Genomic DNA, 23707 nt, shown 5'->3' with positions numbered 1-23707 from the left:
TTAGCCTGTTTGTGCCGGCTTGTGCTTGGTATTGGAGTTGAGAAGGCTAAGTCATATGTGTGTGTTTGTGATCAGTAAAACCAGCCTTGCAATGGGCTGCATATATGCATATTAATATTCATTAGCAGCAACTGAAGTCCGTGTTTAAAGTATGCAGTGTATACAAATTTTTCTCCCCGTGGTTTTTGTGTTTCTTTATAAGCCTGCCTGCATGATGACTGTGACCGTAATGTGCAGATATGAATGGATTATTGAAATTAACCCATTAATTGAGTTCAAAATAATCAGAATTTTAACAGAACTGGCTTTTTTATTTGTGTTTTTTTTACAGCGTATCATTATAAAAAAAATTATATTTTAAGTTATGTATTGTTATATATTTTGTAAAATGTTAACATTGATATTATTGAATGTATTTTATTTTCGTACTGAATTCGTCTCGTCTTTGTCGTCCTCTAGTGCTGAGTTCACACGTGCGATCATGACATCACCGTGTTCAATGACGTAGCATCATGGCGGCGCCCCACAACACCATGAAATTCTGGAAACCCGGTAAAATTCATATCGTGTATCGTGTTATACTAATATATACATATACACATATTTTGACGGGTGATATTAGTCCACAGTACGCGTATGCTGCAGCAGCTCTGTGCTGTGTGTTGATTTATGTGCAATGTTAGTGTGTATTTGATGTATTAGAGTGTTACTGCAGTGCTGCATGACTATATAACATGATCACGTGCATCATGAACCAGCAACACAACACAACACACAATACACGAAAGTTATCCCACTATAATAATGCATTAGAATGACATGGTTTGATCCAGACTCATTATTCTCTCGTAGAAGCTCAGCATTTATCCAGGATGCTCTGAACCTACTGATGCATGGCAGTAAACATGGAGCTGCTCCTGTCAGTGTTTGAACGGCTGATGTGTGTGTGTGTGTGTGTGTGTGTGTGTCTTTCAGGCTCAGAGGCTCCGGGTGTGTGTGAGGAGAGAGATCTGTCCACTGAGACCACCGGCTCGCCCATCATCTTCAACCCGCACACAGCTCTCTCCATAGAGAAACAGAGGCAGAGGCTGCCCGTCTTCAAGGTAACTACAGATGTGTGTGTGTGTGTGTGGACCGCTGTTAAAAGCAGTGTAGGCAATGTTTGTCATAAACACTTTTTGTTTTACTGGTTGAAACTAGTCTCTTCACATCCTGCTAACAATAGTCGTCTAAATATTAAATATACTTAGGCCTATATCTTTTGTGGAAGTCTCAGGACCAAAAAATGTTCGTCCAATCATTGAGTTCGGTCTGATGCGTTTGAATGGTTTAAAGTCATATTAAATGCACACAAAGGAATCGATAAGAGGAAATTTAAATAGATTTTTCATTCCCAACCCTAGTCTTCACAGCGATATTTATCAATACTGAAATATCTGAAACCGTTCCAACATCCAATACTCCTATTTTGCAGATACAGCGATACCAGCTGCGCGTTTTCTCTCTCTCTCTTTTCTCCGATGGCGAATTGACAGCTGGATACACACACTTCTGCTCTCACTCACTCAGCTTGTATTGTGCATAATTTTACTAATTCGCGCTCACACCAAAAGCTGGTGCACCACTGATCTATGGAAGCGGCGCTCTCGTAAAGCTCGCGCGAACCAAACGGAGCTGTTTTTCATGGTGTGTTGCTCTTAGATGGTCCAATACACACACTATATGTCAAAATGCCCGTCTTGGCGAGTATTCAGGTAAATACAGTCATAAATAGTTGAGAGAAATCGCATGTTGTGTAACAGTATATTGGATCAGTGCATAAACTCTTAAAGTGACAGCAGCACCTAATAAAGCAGTCATGCTAATTCGAGAACAAAAGACACAAATCACTGTAACTTTAATTATAAGCATTAATGTTTTTGATTTTTTAGTATATAAGACTATCCAGTGTTATTTTTTTACATTTAATTACTTTGTTTAATTTCTGTAGTGTTTCTTCCCCGAGTACTAGCCTACAGTTAGACCCACCTGAACAACTCAAAGCCATGTTTATTTCATTTGTCTCTTTATTCTAATCCATTTGTGCTATTTTTTTATTTGTTCTTATTTTATTTCCGACTGTTTATGGGTCTTTTTTCCTTTGTGAATTTAGTTCAGTTTCAAATAAAGCCGTCCTTCGGCGCTGTGTGAAAGCCATTACAGCAAAATTATCCAAATGATCAACAAATATGAGATGATGATGATGATAAAGATATGTATATGGCAGTTTTCCCCGTGGTATCGAATATCGATATTTTTAAAGGTATCGTATCGAAGTTAGAAATTCCAGTATCGTGACAGCACTAGTGTTCATTTACCAAAAAATTTGCCAAAAAATAGAACTTTTGGTTTATTTTGTTATGAAAAAGTAATGCAAAAGTTTTATTATAACACAATACTTTTAACAGCAACTTTTCCCAACACTTTACTGTTTGCAGTTTTCCTGTATTTATGAATGATGTTTGTTTATTGCATATCCAGCACAGAAACAACATCCTCTATGTGGTGGAGAGTTTCCAGACTGTGGTGATCGTCGGAGAAACAGGATCTGGGAAAAGCACACAAATCCCACAGGTTTGTCCGTCAGTGGATACTCGTTTACATGCAAACAAATAATCCGTTAGTAATCGGCTCAGTCGGACTGGAAAGCCTGCATGTAAACTCCTTAATCGATCCGAATGAAATTTCGATCGGATTGAAAGGGTCCGTTTATTCCTTTTCTAATCCGATCGAGAGGACATGTGAACACTTGATCGGCTTGAGAACCGAAACTGAAAGGACTGCGCATGTGCAATGATGTAGAAATAGCGTAATGAGATATGAAGCGCTTAGCATCTGTTCTTCCTGTTGAATAAAGTGTCGTATAAATGAGTGAAGTGGAGCAGGACGACCTCCCACCAGTCCTCGTTTTGGATTCTCATCCACAGACGACTGGTTTTGGGCATTTTTACTGCGGGATGAATATAATATAAGCAGGAGAGCACAGCGGTTCATTTGCTCATTTTCTCCAAATTATGACCAGAAATGGATAAATATGAAATCTGCTGTTAAAAAACAATGTAGGAGAATAGTCAGTATGCGCAAACAGTGGGAATCTCTGTATATTTGTGCAGTGTATCCCGATTTTAGGCTTGTGCCAAACCGATCACATGTTCAGCGTTCATGTAAACACTACATTCAGATTCATCAATCGTAATGAATTCAGTCCGATTGAAACAAAAGTTGTGCATGTAAAGGTAGCCAGTGAACAGTCAGTTAGTTATCCTGCTGGTCAGAGTGAGTTAGCAGTGTTTCGGTGATGTAACGTGTGTGTGTGTGTGTGTGTCAGTATCTGCTGGAGGCCGGCTGGGCTGCGGAGGGGAAGGTGATCGGCGTGACGCAGCCTCGACGCGTGGCGGCCACATCTGTACGTATAACCCTTCTCCTCGGCTCATGTGTGAGGGCGAACGCCTGCTGTAGTCTGTGAACGCATGCGTGTGTGTGTGTGTGTGTGTACAGGTGGCCGGCCGCGTAGCAGAGGAGAGAGGGGCGTTTCTCGGGCACGAGGTGGGATACACCATCAGGTTCGATGACTGCTCAGACCCACACGCCACTCGCATAAAGGTACAAACGCTCATTCTCATTCTCAAGCCCTATTCGGACGGGACTAGTCTAACATGGAGAGGTGGGGTGTGTATATATATGATATCTGAATATCAGCTCTGGATCTTCCTCAGCACTTTATACACAGTGATTGGAACAGTAATGTTGGTGTTGGTTTTATCGCATCAATTCCAGCCCGAGTCCTCATCCTTTGAAAAAGTGGATTTGCTTCGGCAGCAGAAAACAGTGTATTCTCGACATGTCGACGACACGAACTGAACTCTTCTACAACTACAGTGATTGAGGGTCAAAGTAGACAGCCAATGAAGACCATAGGCTGGCATTATGCAAATGCGTTACAAACCTACGTTGGTTCGTGCAGGAAGTAAAGCCCTATTCGGACGGGATTAGTTCAACATGGAGAGGTGGGGTGAAGTAATGATTACCACCAGAGCTTCTCTGTGATTTTAGTCCCGTCCGAATGTGCCATCGCAGTAATCATTACGGACAATGATTGAGATAAAGATTACGACGACTTTTACCTTCTGTAAGAAGCTCCGGAAAAATGACCTCAGGTGATACTAAAGTCCCTTGCACACTGAGGCCGAAATTTTTCGCACATTAAAAAATAAATACGAGCTCACGTTATGTCAATCACGCTTGCACACTGCCTCCGAAACTTCCGTCCGTCATAAAAAAAAACGAATCGGGTTCGATTTTCTGCGTTTTTCGCCTCCGTAGCAAGCAGTTTCAATGGTGAAAGGTGTTTTGACAATTCAGAGCCACCGAATCATGAATATGAAAAAACGCAAACGAAAATTTCGGACTTGGTGTGCAATGGCCTTAATCCCGTGCAAATAGACCTGCTGTAGATTTGTACGTAAATATTCCGTCATTTCCTGTTTAAAGTAAAGTAGTTTTCCGCAGTTTTCCAAGCTTGAAAAAGCATTAAGTTGCGTTCTAGCCGGTGGGACTAAACTCAAGTGTTTTCCACACACCATTCAGATCAGAAAGAAGATCGACAGCACTTGTTAGAGGCACAAAACTACTTTTAGCGTTACGCAAGTGTCTATTCCCAACATAATCCAATCTGAAGTTAATTAATACACCGTTTGACCGAACTGTTTATATACAGTCAAATCAAAATCTGTTCAGACACCTTCCACATTTCTCACATTATCAGAGTTTATTCTCTATAGTTTAGAAAATGGTAATAAAATACAACCCTGTTTCCAGAAAAGTTGGGACATTTTGTGAAATGCAATAAAATCATGAATCTGGGATTTGTTAATTCTCTTGAACCTTTATTTAACCGTCAAGTGTACAAAGGAAATATTTCCAATGTTTTCACTCATCAACTTAAATTTATTTTGTAAATATAAACAAGTTTTGATTTTGATGGCTGCAACACACTACAGAAACGTTAGGACAGAGGCATGTTTACCACTGGGTCACATGACCTTTCCTTTTAATTACACTTATTAATCGTTTGGGAGTTGAGGATACTAATTGTTGCAGTTGTGCAAGTGGAATATTTGCCCAATCTCGTCTGATACAAGACAGCCGCTCAACCCTCCTACGTACATCCGCTCAATTTTCATTTTCCTCCAGCACTACGTCTGGGTTTGCTGTGTATTCTTGGGTTTTCTCCGGTCATTTTTTTACCGGTCCAATCAGCGAACAGAGGGAGTGTCTGAGAACGATGACGCCGAGGTGCGCTAGTTTGAGTCGTCATACGTCACCACCACCAAGCGTTAGCGATTGGTTACGGCAGATCCAGAGTGGTTCTGGGCAGATCCAGTAGTTTTAGACTTCAGCAGAGGACCCGCCTTCCAGGAAGTTAACGCTTGTCAATGGAGCGAGGCCAGACTCTCTGTACAAATGAAATATAAGAGAGTCTGGTGGGACCAGGCTAAGTTTATGTTTCTGTACTATCCAAATAATGCCTCCATGTCAGTGGTACCTTCACGCACATGCGAGTCACGCATGCCGCTTGCACTGATGCCCCCGCAATACCAGGACAGGTGTTTGCTTTTGCACCGGTCGCTGATGAAAGTCTGGATGTCTTTGGGACTGAGAACTCGATGTCTGTTTCTCCCCAAAACAAGCTGACACGTAAAATGGCGGCGCGAGTGGTCGTGTAATCAGTAGCTACCGATAGTCAGTCAGATTTAACCCCTGAAATTCAAATACTAAACTCATATTCTGATTAAAAAATGAGTGGGTGTGGAAGAATGAAAAGTCGGAAAACTTTTAGTGATCAAGCAAAAGGGAAGGAACAAAATATAATCGAGGACGCAGGCACTTCACCTGAAAGGGACGGCGATGCGGGGGAAGCTAAGCTAAGCTAACAGGCGAAGGCGAACAGACTGTGGCTTACGTTGGACTTGAAACTAGTAGCAGGCAAATCAGTGATTTGAAAAACGAAATGAAGTCTGATCTGAGATCATTTAAAGAAGAGTTCAAGAATAACATGAAACAGGAATTCTCCCAGTGTAAACAAGAAATACATGACAAACTCTCAACGAACACCAACGAAATTCAAAAACAGCAAGGCAGACTTACCGTTCAGTGAAAGCGCTTTTCTAAAGTTCTCCTGCGCACATGTGGCTGTGTTTAACACCGTAGCGGTTTCTCACGCGACGCCGTCTGAGGGCTCGAAGGTCACGCGTATTCAACAGAGGCCTCCTGCCAAGCCAGACATGTACTGAGACGTGTCTGGATTCTGTGTCTGGATTCCCTGAATCTTTTCACCATATTGCATTGAGAAATGTGATTTTTGAATTGTTTGAACATTTTCTCATGATATTTGGCACAAAGTGGCGAGCCATGACCCATCTTTGCCTGCAAAGACTGAGAAGCTCCTTTACACCTAATCCCGGTTCCCTCACCTATTGCCGACTCACCCGCTCACTGTACACTGTTTCAAAAGAGTTGGATAATCTAACCCTCATAATCTTTTCTCTGTTATTTAGCCTCTGTCCCAACTCTTGTGGAGTGTGTTGCAGCCGTCAATATCAACTTGTGTTTATATTTACTATATGTTGGTCAGTGAGAACATTGGAAAACTTTTCTTTGTACTTTTGTCAGTTAAAAAAAGGTTCAAGTGAATTAACAAATCACAGATTGTGAATTTTATTGCATTTTTACAAAATGTCCACACTTCATATTTCACTGGTTTTGTCCGTCCTTCTGTTAGACTCTCACACATGAATTATGTTGAATATCTGTCAGCTGTTAAATTTAACTACACAATTAGAGAATACCAGTTTAGCTCAACCAATCACCAAGCAAAGCTTCATTGCGTTCAGTCTGTGTGTAAAAAGTGTAAAATTAGCAATTAAAGAAAAAACACTTCAGCAAAATATGGTCAGGTCAAAGTGTCTGTGCAATTTTTTTATCCCAATTTTTTATAAATGACATGGTAGTCACTGTATGAAGAATATTTGTGTATAATATGTCACAGTTTACTTGATTTTGCTATCCTCACTTGCATAAATGAACTATAGTGTCCTGCACCCACTAGTAAAACAATATCAAAAATTAAATCTGGTGTCTGAATAATTTTAGGTTGGACTGTATATGAATATGGGCTATATGTGTTTACGCTCATGACGACAGGAGAAACTAACGTCTGCTAGTTTTACTGTGCGAATGGGCCATTATTATTACAGACGTCCTGTGGTAAAATGAACTCCTTGTAAAGCTAAGCCCGTCCGAATAGGGCTATAGACGTTTATGACTGTATCCTTCTGTGATTTGCTGTCGTCTTCTCTCAGTTTCTGACGGATGGGATGCTGGTTCGGGAGATGATGTCGGACCCGCTGTTGAAGAAGTACAGGTAAAACACCACCTGTCCGCCAGCGCTGAACCTCAGAGGTTTGTGACTCACACACGTGTGTGTTGTTTGGTTGTAGTGTGCTGATGCTGGACGAAGCGCACGAGCGGACGCTGTACACGGACATCACCATCGGCCTGCTGAAGAAGGTGCGCTGGGGCTTCTGTGGGGTGAGCATCTCTGTGGCGTCCCTCTGCTCATCCTCTCTCTCTCTCTCTCCACAGATTCAGAAGAAGCGGAGAGACCTGCGCCTGATCGTAGCCTCGGCCACTCTGGACGCCAAGGTGAGTCTGACCTCGGACCCCGTTTACAGGCAGCACATGTGGAAACGGTACTCCTTGTGTTCATGTTCATTTGGTTTGTAAAACTTTTAGATAGTCTTTTCCAGCATTTCAGCCTGGGACTAGACTCAAACCTGGCCTGTGAAACCGGGGGTGTAATATCTTACCAACCCCAAACTTTTCAAACCATATTATCAGTTGACACGGTTGTTGGTTGTGGAGCAGACGTGGTGATCCGATCATTTTAGATCGGTCTGTAACAGTCTGTGTGTTAATGTAGTCATCCTCATTTATATAGCGCTTTTAACAATGTAGATCGCCTCAAAGCAGCTTTACAGAGATAAACATATCATTGAAGGTAACAGAGATTGGTTTGGTTTTATAGCGGTTCTTGAATAATGTTATTTTCCAGCTAAAGTTCGTTTTGATGGATTCACTTCCGGTGAAATGATCATTTGTTATTAAACTAGAGGTTGGCTAAGACGACACCGTTCTCTCTAAACAGACTTTAAACTGAACCTGTGATAAACGCTGATGGCGTTCACATGCGCATTAAGAATCAATTCTATAGTTTGAATATGTGTGCGCAGGTTTGTAATTCCCTACAAACCATGCCTAAACAAACTACTTGTCTTGCCTATAAATTTTGATACAGAATTTTATTTTATTTGATCACTTGGTACGCGAACCGAATGTACTAATGATGCTTCTCGCACAGAAATTTCAAGATTTCTTCAACCTGAATGAGACTGGAGACCCAAATAAAGACACCTGTGGCATTCTGACGGTCGAGGGCCGAACGTTCCCGGTGGATATCTTCTACACTGTCAGGTGTTTACACCGTTGCGTTCACACATGGTCAGGGTCTCTGAGCTGAGTGATGAAACTGAGGAGAGTGTGTTTGTGTCCAGTCCTGTGCCAGACTATGTGAAGGCGACGGTGGAGACCGTGCTGAAGATCCACGAGACCGAGGAGGACGGAGACGTGCTGGCGTTTCTCACAGGACAGGTGTGTGTGTGTGTGTGTGTGCTGGGATGCTGCATTTATTTGATTTATTTAGGTCCTAAAAACGTAAAATGTGATTTAAAAAAACTGTGATGCTCCCTTGATTTTGCCGTGTAGAAAGTGCTGTCGTGGTTTACTCACCCTCGTGTCGTTCCACACACACAACACTTTCGTTCATCTTCAAAAGATATTTTAATGAAATCCGAGAGACCATTGAAAGTCTATTCACCCTAAAACATCAAGAGATCATAAAATAAATCCATATGAATGGAGCAGTTTAATCCAAGTTTATAACCGCGACCCGCGCATCACTACTGTCAATAGCATTATGATGTAAAAATACTAATTTATTTAGTTTTAAGTGAAACCATTGTAATCATGATAGTATTCCCATATTTTACAAAATGTAACTGCAATTTGATTTGTTTATTAAAGTAACTGTAACAAATTAGTTACAAGATTTTTGTACCTGATAACGTAAAGCAGTTGTGTGTATTCTGTTACTCCCTGCATATACACATTGATTAGCGACACACATCGAGTACTCGCGTATGGGAAGTGTGTTCAACTCAAGATAAACATGGCCATTGACTGTTTGAACAGGAGGAGGTGGAGAAGGTGGTGTCTCTGCTCCAGGAACAGGCGCGCACCCTGTCCCGCTACGGGATGAAGAAGCACCTGTGTGTGTTGCCCATGTACGCGGGCCTGCCCTACAGCGAGCAGATGAGGGCGTTCGAGAGGATGCCCCCCACTGTCAGAAAGGTGACCACAGAAACTAACGACAGGGATGCAACCATAGCCATCAGTGCCATCTACTGCACTATTCCCAGTTCAGCCTGAGTCAGACATCACTGATGGAAACACGTCATCAGTGCCGAATCGGCTCTTCTTGACGAGAGTTCGTCTCTGATGTTTTTCAGGTGGTGGTCGCAACCAATATAGCGGAGACCTCCATCACCATCAACGGCGTGGTGTTTGTGATCGACTGTGCGTTCGTGAAGCTGCGGGCGTATAATCCCCTGACCGCGATCGAGTCTCTGATCGTGACGCCCATCTCTAAAGCCTCCGCCTGCCAGAGAGCCGGCCGCGCCGGGAGGAACCGCGCCGGGAAGTGCTTCCGCCTCTACACCGGTACCCACACCTACATATAATATATCACATGTGGTTAATATGGTAAAAAAAAATGTATTGCATATATAATAGAATTATATATAGTCAACTAATTAAATAGGACCCATGATGCATGTTTATCTTTCTTTAGTGTGTAATGTAACAAAGTCCCTCCAGTGGGAGTTCTCCTCTATATCAGTGTCAGTGTTTCTGAACTCCTGAAACGCCTCCAGTGTAGTCGTGAGTTTCTTCCGGGAACGAACACGTCACTATATTCCTCATTATAATAATTCATACGCAGAATAAAGGGGCGAGACCTGGTTGAGTGAGTTGGTTGTGTGTTAAACTGGCGGTTATGGTAAGAGCGGGACATTTCCCAAACACACTCGAAGCGCTCGACCAATCACAACACACTGCTGCAGCCGACCAATCAGAGCACAGTGTGCTTTTCAGAAGGAGGGGCTTCATGACAGGAACTGAACAGAGCGTTACTGACAGACTGGGAAGAGAGGAGCTGCAACGATGGAGAATATGGGGAACATAATGTGTTTTTGAACATTCAAGCATGAAAACCTGTTCTAGTAGAGCTCAAAAACAACATCAAGACTTTGATAAAGGGCATATTAGGTCCCCTTTAAATATATTAAACTTCCGGTTCCACTCAAAAAGACTGAAAAAAATCATTTCAAATCATAAGGTTGCGCTATAAAAATGATTATCTGTCAGTTTGACTGAATGTTTTACTTTCCGACATCAGGAGAATAACATAACGCTTGGCATTGTAACAGAAATTAACCTGTTAACTGGCACCCCCCTTTTTTTTGCATAGACATAAAAATCACTATCCAAACTTAAATGGTTGTAATTCAGGAATGCTTTGGAATTTAGACCTATGGCTGGTCTTGTTTTAAAGAAGACATTTTCCAGATTATTGTAGAAGTCTAGAAATTGTAAAAAATGAAACAGAAAAAAAGTTATATAAGTTTGAGTTTATGAAATTGTGTAATGTAAAAATATAATGATTAATATTTTATATAAAATATATATATATATTACAAAATATATTTTACTCTAAAACTGCAAGAAAATTAAAGTCAAATATCTGAACAAGTTGTATTCCAAATTTTAGGTTGATATCTCAAAAAATGAGCTTTCAGTGAGATTTTATTCGGGCGCAGTACCCAACATTTTCACTAGGTGAACACCAGACTCCATTACTGCCCATATAAGGGCGCCTCCATTTTCATATGTTTTGAGTGATCTGAACCATGTATTTCCATAATTTTCACACAATTTATGAAGTAGACATCCTATTCAGAAGTAGTATGGGTGGTTTGGCAGTATTTGATTTGAATTAAACCTCTAATAAATGCATAAAGACTACGTTATAGCGTTATAGCTCGCAGCCGCATTACAAATCGAGAATCCATACATTTTTCTTTATATTTAAAACATTTTCAGATCTTTTTTTCTCATAAAATGGAATTGGTGTTATTTTTTGAACTCATGGCATGAAAACAAACTGAGGTTTCTACCAATCTTTCATGATTTTTCATGTTTATTGTTATTTCAAAATAAAGGCCTAAATACTCCTAATGAATATGAAATATTCTTGTTGCAAATTGATAAATTTCTGCTCCTCTGTAATATATTTTAGATAACAGCCACCAAATATGAAAACTAGAGATTTTAAGCTTTCAAATGATATATAGTTTGGCAATATTACTTTAGGTTTTTACTAAGATATTATTGTTTTAAACATGCAATGGCAAATGGGCCCGCCGGCAAATCAGTTCTCACGTTTGCAGTTACACGTTCAGCCACTAGTCCCCGACACTGGCAACACACAACCCAAACGAGCACATGGAGAATATTGTGCAAAAGTTCATTTATTTCAGTAATTCAACTTAAAAGGTGAAACTAATATATTATATAGACTCATTACATGCAAAGTGAGATATTTCAAGCCTGTATTTGTTATAATTTTGATGATTATGGCTTACAGATAGCCTGGTAATACCAAACTCTGCTACTTCGCTTTGCTTCATAGACCGAGTCTGGCATGTCATCAATGAAAAGTGTTTTCTTTATTGCGGGGGGGCGCTTGTCTGAAGTATAAAATCATTGGTTACCCGTAAGCCAATCACATAACGTCTGGTTATGACGTGTGTTATTCGCCAGCTCAGCCGCATTGAACTTCCACTGTAAACACATGTATGATGCGAAAACGAAACCATCGAGCGAAATACCGGAGTGAACATGGCTGACCGAGTTTTGCTGCCTCCTGAACCTGATCCTCCATGAGTGCAACCAAGGGGAACACAATCACAACTATCGCCTTGCCCAGGTAATAGTTGATAAATTAAACTTTTCCCAAAATCTGTCGGGAGTAGCGCCACAACATCTCCTCCATTCAAAATGTTTAACAAACACTCTTCTTGTTCAGCCTTCAGTTTGGAAATGCCGGGAATATTCTCCACAACGGAGCGAATTGCATCCCGTGTCTCCATATCCGCGGTCACAATCTTAAACTCGGCGCTTAGCATCTACGTCACGGCTCTCAGCCCGTCCTCTGTTCGTTGATTGGCCGGCTGTTTTCAGGTCGGAGGAAAAATGTCGATGTCTCAGACTGAGGCCCTGTCCCAAATGGCGCACTTCATGCGGACTTTCGTTCTCGTGGACTTAAATTGCGTGTGCTCGCCGAGTCTACGAGTCCGTAGGCCGTCCCATTTAGCATTTTAACGCTCTGAAGTGTGCTCAGCAGCGCCCCCTGTGGACCCTTGAAGCGGTCTTAGATGCAGGCTCCACGCACTTTAACTACCCAGGAATCCTTGCGAAAGGCCAATCAGACAACGGATGGGAGGAGATGTCGCCCACGGACAATTGTTAACATGGCTGAGAAGAAAATATTTAAGTGTAATTATCATTACGGTTTTTATGACAAGTTTATACAAACATTATGATCATCGACCAGTGGTTGATGTCTCAAACATAGGCTAATAATAGCGAGCTGAATAATACGATCGCATTATGATTCATTAAATAAATAGAACCGAATGTCAGGGCTTTACTGAGTCATATGTAAACACAACAACAATAGGCAGCATATTTCCCCGAACCTGTCGCTCCTGTCCATAACAACAATCAGACCGTCTTCCTGTTTCCGGCGTGACGATCGAGTCTGTCCCAAAAACACCTCTCAATGCGCCCTCGCGGACTCGCGCTAAGGGCCCTATAGGTCTGCACTACATGACGTCACCGAAGTGTGGACTCTGAGGAAGTCCACAAGTCCGGAGTGTGCCATTTGGGACAGGGCCCGAGTACAGAAGCGAACTGGAATAGAGCGGAAGTACGAAGTCTGACAGCTTATGAAAACCCCAAAGTCAAAACTAGAATATTGATTAAGGTTTTCATATCTGTAAGCCATAATCATCACAATTATAACAAATAAAGGCTTGAAATATCTCACTTTGCATGTAATGAGTCTATATAATATAGTAGTTTCACCTTTTAAGTTGAATTACTGAAATAAATGGACTTTTGCACCATATTCAAATATTCCACCTGTAGTTGCATGACTCTTAAACATTTGAATTCTCATTTTAAATTGAGGAATGGGATTTAACAGTAATGGTTACTGCCGTTCCACAGCACTGTAGGCCTACTCTACTGTAGTGAACTGCTAGTATATAGACAAAGGTGTGTTTTGTGCATCAGAGGAGGACTTTGAGAAGCTGCCGGCGTCCACGGTCCCCGAGATGCAGCGCTCGAATCTGGCTCCGGTCATCCTGCAGCTCAAAGCCCTGGGCATCGACAACGTGCTGCGCTTCAGCTTCCTCTCCGTGAGTGTGTCCCACCGATGCATCAACACATTACGCCCCGCTGTTGTCCACGTGTGCATGACTCCGTGTGCTCGTCCCGCAGCCTCCTCCCGCTCAGTCCATGGTCCAGGCCCTGGAGCTGCTCTTCGCTCTCGGAGGTACAGCACCCACACACTCTCTCCCACTGCCGCGCGGGCTTGTCTGCGTGTGATCTCACTGCATGTGGTTCTGACAGGTCTGGATCAGTACGGCCGCCTCACGGACCCGATGGGGGTGCGGATGGCCGAGTTCCCGCTCAGCCCCATGTTCGCCAAGATGCTGCTGGAGTCGGGGAACTTCGGCTGCTCCAAGGAGATCGTCACCATCGCGGCCATGATGCAGATTCAGAACCTTTTCACGGTGCCACACAACCAGAGGAAAGCAGCTGTACGTCGGCTTTCGCTGCCGTTTTCTCTGCTTTATGAACCGGTTTAATGCATTTGTACCGATAGGCCGTGTGTCTGTGTGTCGCAGGCGCGGGAGCACCGGAAGTTTGCCGTGGCGGAGGGGGATCACCTCACAATGCTGAATGTGTATGAGGCTTTCATAAAGGTAACGGACCTCACTCAAATTCACTTGTACCTCAATGGAAAATGGTTTGTTTTAGGCGCTGTCACGATTCCTCGATTTAATTCGAGATCCTTGATTGCAATTCACCCGTGCCGATTAACGGCGGGCTCCACGGACGAGAATCTGTGAACCGCATTATTACACTGTTCTCTAAGGCTGTACAATGGATTAAAACCATTTAAATAGCATAGTTCTTTCTTAAAGGGTTAGTTCACCCCAAAATGTAAACTCTGTCAGTAATTACTCGCCCTCATGTTGTTCAACCCCGTAAGACTTTCGTTCATCTTCAGGACACAAATGAAGATATTTCTGATTAAATCTGAGAGCTGGATCACTCCTCCATAGGCTTCTTAAGGGATTGAAACTGGCCGGCCCAGAAAAGTTATTAAAGACATCGTTAAAATAGTCCGAGTGACTACAGCGGCTCAACCTTAAGTTTATCAAGCGACGAGAATACTTTCTGTGCGCAAAAAACAAACAAAAATAACGACTTTATTCAACTATTCGTTTCCTTCTCTGTGGGCCTCGAGATAGCTCACGTAGCGCAGCGCTTCTGGGTTGTATAAGATTGAGCCACTGTCGTCACTCGGACTATTTTAACAATGTCTTTAATAACTTTTCTGGGCCGGCCGAAGATGAACGAAGGTCTTACGGGGTTGAACAACACGAGGGAGAGTAATTACTGACAGAGTTTACATTTTGGGGTGAACTAACCCTTTAATAAGATAAGTTTATATATATATATATGAATGAATGAATGAATGGCTTTGTTTCGGACATGTAAAAGAAACAATAATAATAATGCAATAAAAGCCAGGAGTGGTAAAAGTACTCAAAAGTTATACTCGAGTAAAAGTATATATACCTAAATAAAAAATTACTCCAGTAAAAGTAGCAAGTCCTCCATTCAAACATCACTTGAGTAAAAGTACAAAAGTATCCGATTTAAAACGTACTTAAGTACAGAAAGTAAAAAGTAAATATTCAAATTAACTGTAAATATCAATAGGCAGATCAATAGTTTTGGTAGTGATATGCAATGTTTTATTTGAACAGATGATACGATTAGATACTGCAATTAACAATTTGTTAGCTAGCTGTTTACAAGGCACATTTTAATATGAAATCACCTGGCTAACAATAGTAACATTAAAGTAACACCAGGTTACTTTTGCTCTCGGGGTGGGGTCCCCCTACAGTTGGGAAACAGTATTGTCCTCTAGACCTCTACTACTGTCGTAAACTCTGTCATCCTACATGCACGTGCAATTGTTGACAACCAGGATAGCCCTGAACACTGTAGGAGGAGGTCACATGCAGGTGTTCTGCTTGCGTCTTGTCTGAAATGTCTTCATCCCAGGTACAGTGGCATATATTTCAGCATGTCATATGAATATAATTTCATGGGTTTTATTTTTTTCTAACGACAAATGATCGCGATGATCACGTTTACAAGCCAGCGTCATTATAGTAGCCTAGTCTATTGGTTACCGTTTTACTGGATCTATATGATACTTCAATGCAATGTTTGAGTGGTTGATAATAACCATATATCGTCAATATTATAATATCAAGCTACCATAAATGAATCTGCAAATTTTACAAATCGATTTGCATTATAGCTTGAGGCAAGACAAATAAACAAATATCACTGACATGTTAGGTATCCTAAAATATGATTTTGTACATCTTATATATTTACTTGCAAGAATGTAGACCCTACCAAACTTGTACAAGCCGTTTAGACATAGGCTTTCATTTGACTTTTTGTTTTGTTTTTTGCCAAGTCTGCATCGGTCGGGCACCCCTCCTCCTCCTTCAGCTCACGCCAGCGAGAAAATGCTGGCCCAATTCTGTTCTGCCTTTAACGCGATCACTTTCTCTTTTTCTCTTTTTGCTTTGCTCCGATAAAACCTTTGCTTTCTTCTTTTTCTGTGCTGCTTCGGCCATGACTATAACATTTGGCTCGCACATCCGATTTTAAGGAAGTGGGGGTGGTGGTGGAAGTGACGTATATGCCGTAAAGCAGTCGAATTTTGTAGTTCTCTTTGTTCGCCGGTTACTACCCGAAACCCGAAGTTTAAAAGTACGATTAAAAACGCTACAGACCCCGTCAGGCTATGGCAGACGTGTCATTCAACCTATTGTAAGTCGATGTACCATCACAAGAGACTTGGAAATATATTATGAAGGTTGAAAAGTTACCTGGTGTTACTTTAAAGCAACACTAAAGAACTTTTCCTCTGCGGTCCCCCTACAGGTTAGAAGCGGCATTATCCGTTACCGCTGTCATAAATAATTTAGCCTACCGCAGTCTACTGTCGCACGCATGCTCGCTGTTTATCCACTGTTTATCCAGCACCGGCTTTAGAGTGAACGTTGTCCAATTGTAACGCTTGCCGTAAAGCAAGTCAAATTTGTAGTTTTCTTATGTCTCATTCGAACTACAGAAACGCGACCCAATCTGGCAAACTTACATAGTGTCTTCTAGCAGATATAGGACCACAAAGCGAAGGCAGAAGTGCCCTTCAGCCTGTTACGACTTGATGAACCGCTGAAACGATTTTGGAAACATTATTTTAAGGTAAAAAATCTTCTTTAGTGTTGCTTTAACGTCAACTTACCTCAATATGTTTTCTCAGATTTGAGGGTGAAGTTTTGAATGCTGAAATTTAATTCACCCGTGGCAGGCAAAGAAGACATTTCAGCCGATATTAATCTCCCTTGACTTCAGTGAATTCGAACATATCATTGATATATGGCCGTGAGTGATCCCTGTCGGAAATCTTGGGATCATTGCTGGCAGCGAGAGCTGCACCTTCACCGGTTTCTGCAGTCAATGGCGAACTGACTGCTATGTGAGCGTATGCTAGCAAAGAGCTTGCGCGTTCTTTTTTTCAAAAGAAAAACAAGTTTTTCATTGGTTTGGAAAGCCAGTGTAATAAATACTTGGAGCGGTCATGGGGAAATGTATCAGAGTAAAAAGTAAACTTTGTCTTTAAAATTGTAGTGGAGTAAAAGTGAAAGTAGATGCAACTAAAACATACTCAAGTAAAGTACAGATCCCCGAAAAAAATACTTAAGTAAAGTAACAAAGTATTTTTACTTCATTACTTACCACCACTGATAAAAGCTAATGGACAAAAACAATACTCAACAAAACAGAAAGCAGAACAATGTTAACCTATACATGTCCGTAAAGGAGTAGGAAGAAGCATAAGCTTATTTAATCCTAGCCCTTCTCCTCTACTCGTTAAAATCATCCGGTTGGCCGATCGTCTTAATCCGTTTACCTAAGAAATACAAAAATAACATACATATTTACCTATGTTTATATCCACCATAAAATATAAATTGTGTAAAACATAAATATATATATAAATAAACTGTGAGAACACCTAGTCAATGACCTTCTTTATCCATATATAAGTGTATACACATAAGTAATATAATATAATACAATAATGAAATGTCTACAAATGAAATGAACTAAACTAAAAATGTTTAGTTTTATTTGACCATACAACTGTAAATCTGAATCTCTTCATTTTCAAATGTTAAACCATCAAGCTTGAAGCCCTTAGCTTTATCTCGATGACTTGCGCAGCCCTGATTTGAGTCATCTTGAGGCGTCCTGTTTGAGAACCACAGATTTGTGATGTTGGGTTGCTTGTGTTGGTGTTCTGATGTTTTTTGGCGCCCCTGACCCGGCACGTGTGTTCCCGCAGCACCAGAAGAGTTCGCAGTGGTGTCAGGATCACTTCCTCCACTATAAAGGTCTCCTGCGGGCCGTGGCCGTGCGGGAGCAGCTGCGACACCTCCTCAACAAGTTTAAGGTGCCTCGCACCTCCAGCGAGGGTGAGCTCTCCTCTCTCGGATAGGCAAGCTTTATCCTCAGGCGGCGTCATTGGTTTCTCAACACCGTAGGGGTGTAACAATATATGGTGACGCAATATACGAAAATGCAATATGTATCGTGGATAGTGGCTATTATGTTTTGTGTATAGTTTACCCAGAAAAAACGTTTTCTTAAATTATATGCTCAAATTTTTTATTTTTGTTACTGATTTTTAATTTTTTTTTATGTTGCGGTTCAGGGCTTCCATAAACTGCTATATATAATGTTGAATATAATGTATAATAATGCAGTGGGGGAATATTTGTTGGTCCTGATGTTAGCAGTAAAAGTGGCCAACATTATTTTACATATATCTAGTCAGTGAAAGAGCGCAAGCATATTCATGTGGAATAATTCAGTATTTTCATCTTTAGAATCATGAATATTGTTATTCTGGTGTCTCTATTGTCCTGTGCTTTGGGTTTCCAGCACAAGTCCAAGACTATTCACACACACACACACACACACACACACACAATACACACACACAATGAAAAAACTCATTTAGCTTTTTAATCAACAGTACATTTTGTGTTCAATTTTTCTTGGAGTATCGCCATAATATGGTATGGTGAGTTCAGCATGGTGTGTGTCGTCACACCCCAGGGATTGTCGTATGAGTTAGAGATGTGTGCCTCTTCTGTCTGCCCTGAAGGTGACCCGGATGTGATTCTCCGATGTATCGTGTCTGGGTTTTTTGCGAACGCCGCCCGAATGCATCACTCCGGCTCCTACAGGTCGGTTCCCTCCTCGGTTTACTCCTCTTCATCAGTGGTAGTCACCTGACTTTTCCAGCCATGTTTGCATGTCTCTGTTCTTCTTGTAACGCAGGACTCTACGTGACGACAGAGAGCTGTTCATCCACCCCGATTCGGTGCTGTTTGGAGAAAAGCCCCCAAAATGGTACTCGTGTTACCCTAATGGGTCAAACCGTGCTTTACTCCAGTTCGCTTCTGTTCCAGCCGATAGTAACCCAGCTGTTTGTCTCAGGGTGGTCTTCAACGAGGTGGTTCAGACCAGCAAGTACTACATGCGGGACGTGACCGCGGTGGAGTCGTCCTGGCTGGTGGAGCTGGCGCCGCACTTTTACAAACAGGCCAAGGTGAGACCAACAGGAGTCACGTTTATTAAAGTTTGCCCACTGCTGTTCAAAGGTTTGGTACGGAAGCGTATTGCATTCACTTGAAGAGGAAAATGTCATTTTTCATGAAAAAAAAAGTTTTTGCTCCGTTTTTATGAATTAACGAGTTAATTGTCTCAGAATTATGAGAGACAATTTTCTTGAAAAACATTTTTTTCACTCTGTTTTTATGAATTAACGAGTTACTCGTAATTCTGAGATAATTAACTCGTTCATTCAGAAAAACAGAGTAGATTATTTTTTTTTACTCAAGTGAATGCAATACGCTTCCGTAGTTTGGGGACGCTAACATTTATTAGTCTCTTCTCACCAAAGCTGCATTTGTTTTTTTTAGTTAAAACGGTAATGTTGAGAAATATTATTTCAAATTGAAAGAACTGTTTTCTATGTGAATAAATGTTCAAATGTAATTTATTCCTGTGATCAAAGCTGTATTTTCAGCATCATTACTCCAGTCTTCAGTGTCACATGATCCTCCAGAAATCATTAAAATATGATTTCTGAAGTAATCAATAAAATACACTTTTATTGCTTTAACGCGTATTGATTTCCTTTGGATGGAAGTCCACATATAATCAGGGTTTTACTGAATAAAAGTACAAAGGAAATCCCTTTAATAATGGGAGCATGAGTCTGACGAGTGAAATTTGCTGCAGGTAATGCTTTTCGCATGCCTTTCAATATTTTTCATGTCCTGATGATGTCACACACAGTGTTGGGGAACGTTGCTTTTAAAAGTAATGCGTCATTCAAACGCAGATTCATTCAGAGATAAAGCAGAAGTGAGTCATTCCTGGGAACGATTCCTTCAAAAACAGTAGCGAAACTAAAGCGGTGTTGCTCGGAGAGGCTCTACTGTTTGGGACTATTTTCAGAAGCAAAATAGAGGAAAAACTGACAATATTGTGTCTAAAATGTAAGCCTATTAACTTACTGTTTCTTGAATTGTTGTATAAAATCAATATATCAATACATCAGCACGTTTGCAAATGTGATTTTGATTATAAATATTAAAAACAAGAACTTATACGCAGACTTTCTTGCTACATATCTTGGTTTTTGGACGCATTTCTATTCGTTTCGGTGGCATTTTTGCCCCAAGCTAAGTTTCCGCCCCTGGTGTGTGTAATCTGATTATGTTACCTTGTGGTCACACAACACTACAGAAATAAAAGTGGTGCCCCCTGTGTTCCTCTCACCTCTCTCGCAGCACGGGTCTCTGAACAGCAAACGGGCCAGGGTCTTCTGAGCGCCTGCACTCGCGGACTCGGCTCTCCTGAACCACAGGCCACAGTTAAAGGATCCACACATGCGGACTCTGGGTGTTTATTGCAGCTGCAAGGCGAAAAGGAACACTGTGTTATTTTGTATATACAAATGTATGACATATTTATGCTGTCATGGTCATCTTTGTATTATTTAATAGCTTTTTAGTGAAGGTTGAGAGCCATTGGGAAAACGTGACTGTGATTTTCTTGATTAGTTTGAGAGTGAGAGAATGACTGGATGGATGGATTGATTACAGATGTACAGCTTTACAACATCGCACGCACACCTACCCTCAATAACAACCGGAATATTATTATAATAAGCTATTTTCCCCCCCCCCGTTTTATTTTTTCAAAACTCTCATCGGAGAAATACTGTGTAGCTCAAACGTAGTGGCCTTTTAACCATTATGTGCCAAATATTATAAAACCATAGAACATTTCCTGTTGTATATGGAATGTGCAAATAATTGTAGTTACACTGTAAGCATGTGACAAAAAAGTGCCATTTTTTTATATTATATATGTATAGGTTCCTAAACGGTAGCCTTGTGCACCTCTGGCCTAAAAAACTGTGTAAGTAGGTGTAATTATTCATTTAATCGTATAGTGTAATTTAGGAAAGATCAGCCATGACTAGTTTGAGTGGTGAGTTAATAGCACAGTGAACGAGACGCCTCAGGGAGGAGCTTATTTCCTACTACAGTCAAATATTGAACATGGATGATAACAAAATGATTTCTGGGCGTGGCTTTAACAGGAAGGCTGAGGTGCCAATCATGCGAGGAGGCGGAGCCTCGGTACTATAATGTTTTGGCTTTCAGCAAATGGGCATTTTTCACCAATTTGATTTTACTGTGACTAATTGGTTCCTTTTTCTCCTTTATTATCTCCTTTATTACGTCCGAGAAAAAAAAAAGTGGTTAAAATCTACTTTCACGGTAACTTTGCCAAATGTCTTCAAGACAATATCCGTGGTGTTTGTGTATAGTCGGTTCAGTAGCTGCCTGTGAGTAGTGTAGATTTAGCTGTATATGATCGCAGTTTAAACGTTCTCGCATGTCTTTAAACATTAGTAAACCTCGAGTAGTTTCACAGCAGTGCAGTGTTTTGATGAGGAAATCATAAATAAGCTGATGTAAATGTGCAACATGTAGTTACTCGCCGCTCTGTGAAGCATAAAGTCAATAAAGTCTTATGTTCGTGGTAAATGAATGTGCAGTAGTTTGTGGGAAAAGGTATGTGGTTTTGATTTGTTCAAAATGTGGCGCTAATGAAGCGGGAGTCTTCCAGAAATCCACGTCATCATCAGTATAATTATGTTATGTAATACGGTATGTGATCTGGTGGTCCTTTGATGGATACAGCAGGTCCGAATTTGCATCATCATAACAGTGAATGTTTTTTTGCGTACAGATAATGTAGCCTATATAATTTTTTGTCATGTTTCGGGATTTAACACAAATAAAACGTATAAAAGCCTCCTACATCATAGATGCACGTGTGTGTGATTGACCGGAAGGTGTCAGTGTTGGTCAGGAAAACACGAGTCGGACCGAGACAAACTCAGGTCAATATCATCTGATCTTCAACAATCCTGTTTTCTAGCTTGTGCTCATATATATGTACGTCTCATATAGGCTATAATAACCGCATTGAGTCTGAATCTAAACTACGGGTGTCTGTAAGATTGTTCTTTTATGATCAATACTGCATTCATTTTATTTTTGTTAACGGCAGTGATACAATGAAATATTAGGATATAATTTAAATTATATATATTTATTTACTTTAAAATATAAAGTATTCCTGTTATCATTAGTTAGTACCGCGTGACTACCTAATTAGGTAGTATGCCGCGTGTCACGTGATCCTTCAGAAATCCTAATATGCTGATTTGCTGCTCAATAAACATTTCTGATTATTATTAATTTTGAGTTGTGCTGCCTCAGATGTGTGGAAACTGTATTATTAGGCTACATTGTTTCAGAATTCTTTGGTTTAAAAGAACAGCTTCTCTTTAAAACAGACATCTTTGTAACATTATAAATGTCACTTACTGACATCTTTTTGATCAATCTAATGCATCCTTGCTGAATAAAAGTATTCATTCTATTTAAAAAATATCTTACTGACTCCAAACTTTTGAACGGTAGTGCATTTTCACTTGTTACATAACAGCTATAGCAAAATATGATATAATTTTAGTTTAGAAGACAACAAAACCACGTTTGGAGTCTTTAATTGTGCTTCTTTATTTGAACGTTTATTTACAGTTTTAACTATTAGTGGCATAATGAGCTATATCAAAAATGTATTTCCATGTTGTATAGAGTTATAAACATGCCTTTGATGTTGTCTGAAAATATTTGCATATACATTAATTATAAAAATGAATAATCCTCAGTGTTTGTAGTGATGAAAAGAAGTGAAAGCATCGATGTATAGGCCTACTGTATGTAAATATATGCAACGTGTTTTTATTTCGCAATATCCAGTATCAAGATCATACTGGTATGATAACATTGTGTTTTTATTTCATAATATCATTGTATCAATGTTATGATAACATTATTTTAATAGATTAACAATAACCCAAAGTTGATCATCTGAATCCTAATGAAATTGAAACACTTAAACATATGGACGTTTTCGTAGCAATGCAATAAAAACATTTTTTGGTTCCTCTTTCAGCGATCAGTTCTTAAAATAACCATTTCCTTGTAAAGAACATTTGAATAATCTAAAGAACCTTCGGTGGAAAGGAAAGATTCCATGGATTCTTAATGGAACCATCGATTCCAATAAAAGAACCTTTATGTTCAATAGTGCACAATCCTCATGTTATCCCAGTGAAACTTCATGAACGAACTGGCGAGTGTATGCAGCAATCAGTCAGTGAGAGTGTATCGGTTGCTCTGAAGACTGAGTGAGTGGTTCATACACGTTGTACTCAAGAGTCTCCGACACACGGTCGTGCTTTAGTCCTCAAGCGTCTGCAAACACCGAGCGACACCACAGGACTCAAGACAGGCTCTTTGTTTCGTTAAAGTCGATTCATTTAGTTTAAACTAATTCATTAATTCGTCTTAACGTGATTCCGGCGTGGAGAATC

General features: G+C 40.6%; 1 protein-coding gene across 1 annotated transcript; it reads left to right on the top strand.

Moving 5' to 3' along the window:
• Positions 1–462: 462 nt before the first annotated feature.
• On the top strand, positions 463–20579 carry dhx35 (DEAH-box helicase 35). The gene is made up of 21 exons (XM_056243096.1): positions 463–552; positions 976–1103; positions 2521–2613; positions 3368–3445; positions 3538–3642; positions 7401–7462; positions 7539–7608; positions 7684–7743; positions 8459–8571; positions 8652–8748; positions 9349–9507; positions 9666–9876; positions 13573–13697; positions 13780–13834; positions 13912–14102; positions 14190–14267; positions 18014–18143; positions 18839–18920; positions 19015–19086; positions 19174–19285; positions 20535–20579. The coding sequence occupies exons 1-21, from the start codon at positions 513–515 to the stop codon at positions 20571–20573; spliced, it is 2100 nt and encodes a 699-aa protein (XP_056099071.1). The 5' UTR covers positions 463–512; the 3' UTR covers positions 20574–20579.
• Positions 20580–23707: the final 3128 nt, after the last annotated feature.

This window comes from Rhinichthys klamathensis, unplaced genomic scaffold (assembly GCF_029890125.1).
Source record: "Rhinichthys klamathensis goyatoka isolate OS25496 unplaced genomic scaffold, OSU_Roscu_1.1 h1tg000025l_1, whole genome shotgun sequence".
NCBI lineage: Eukaryota > Metazoa > Chordata > Actinopteri > Cypriniformes > Leuciscidae > Rhinichthys > Rhinichthys klamathensis.
The sequence above is the reverse complement of the archived record's forward strand: the minus strand, read 5'-3'. Positions and strand labels throughout refer to the sequence as shown.

What these genes read in the sequence shown, in the direction of transcription:
- dhx35 (XM_056243096.1), top strand. Translation starts at nt 513, where the DNA reads ATGGCGGCGCCCCACAACACCATGAAATTCTGGAAACCCG. An exon ending in CACACGCCACTCGCATAAAG is followed by an intron (nt 3,643 to 7,400) that starts GTACAAACGCTC and finishes GTCTTCTCTCAG; the next exon opens with TTTCTGACGGATGGGATGCT. An exon ending in GCCTCGCACCTCCAGCGAGG is followed by an intron (nt 18,144 to 18,838) that starts GTGAGCTCTCCT and finishes TCTGCCCTGAAG; the next exon opens with GTGACCCGGATGTGATTCTC.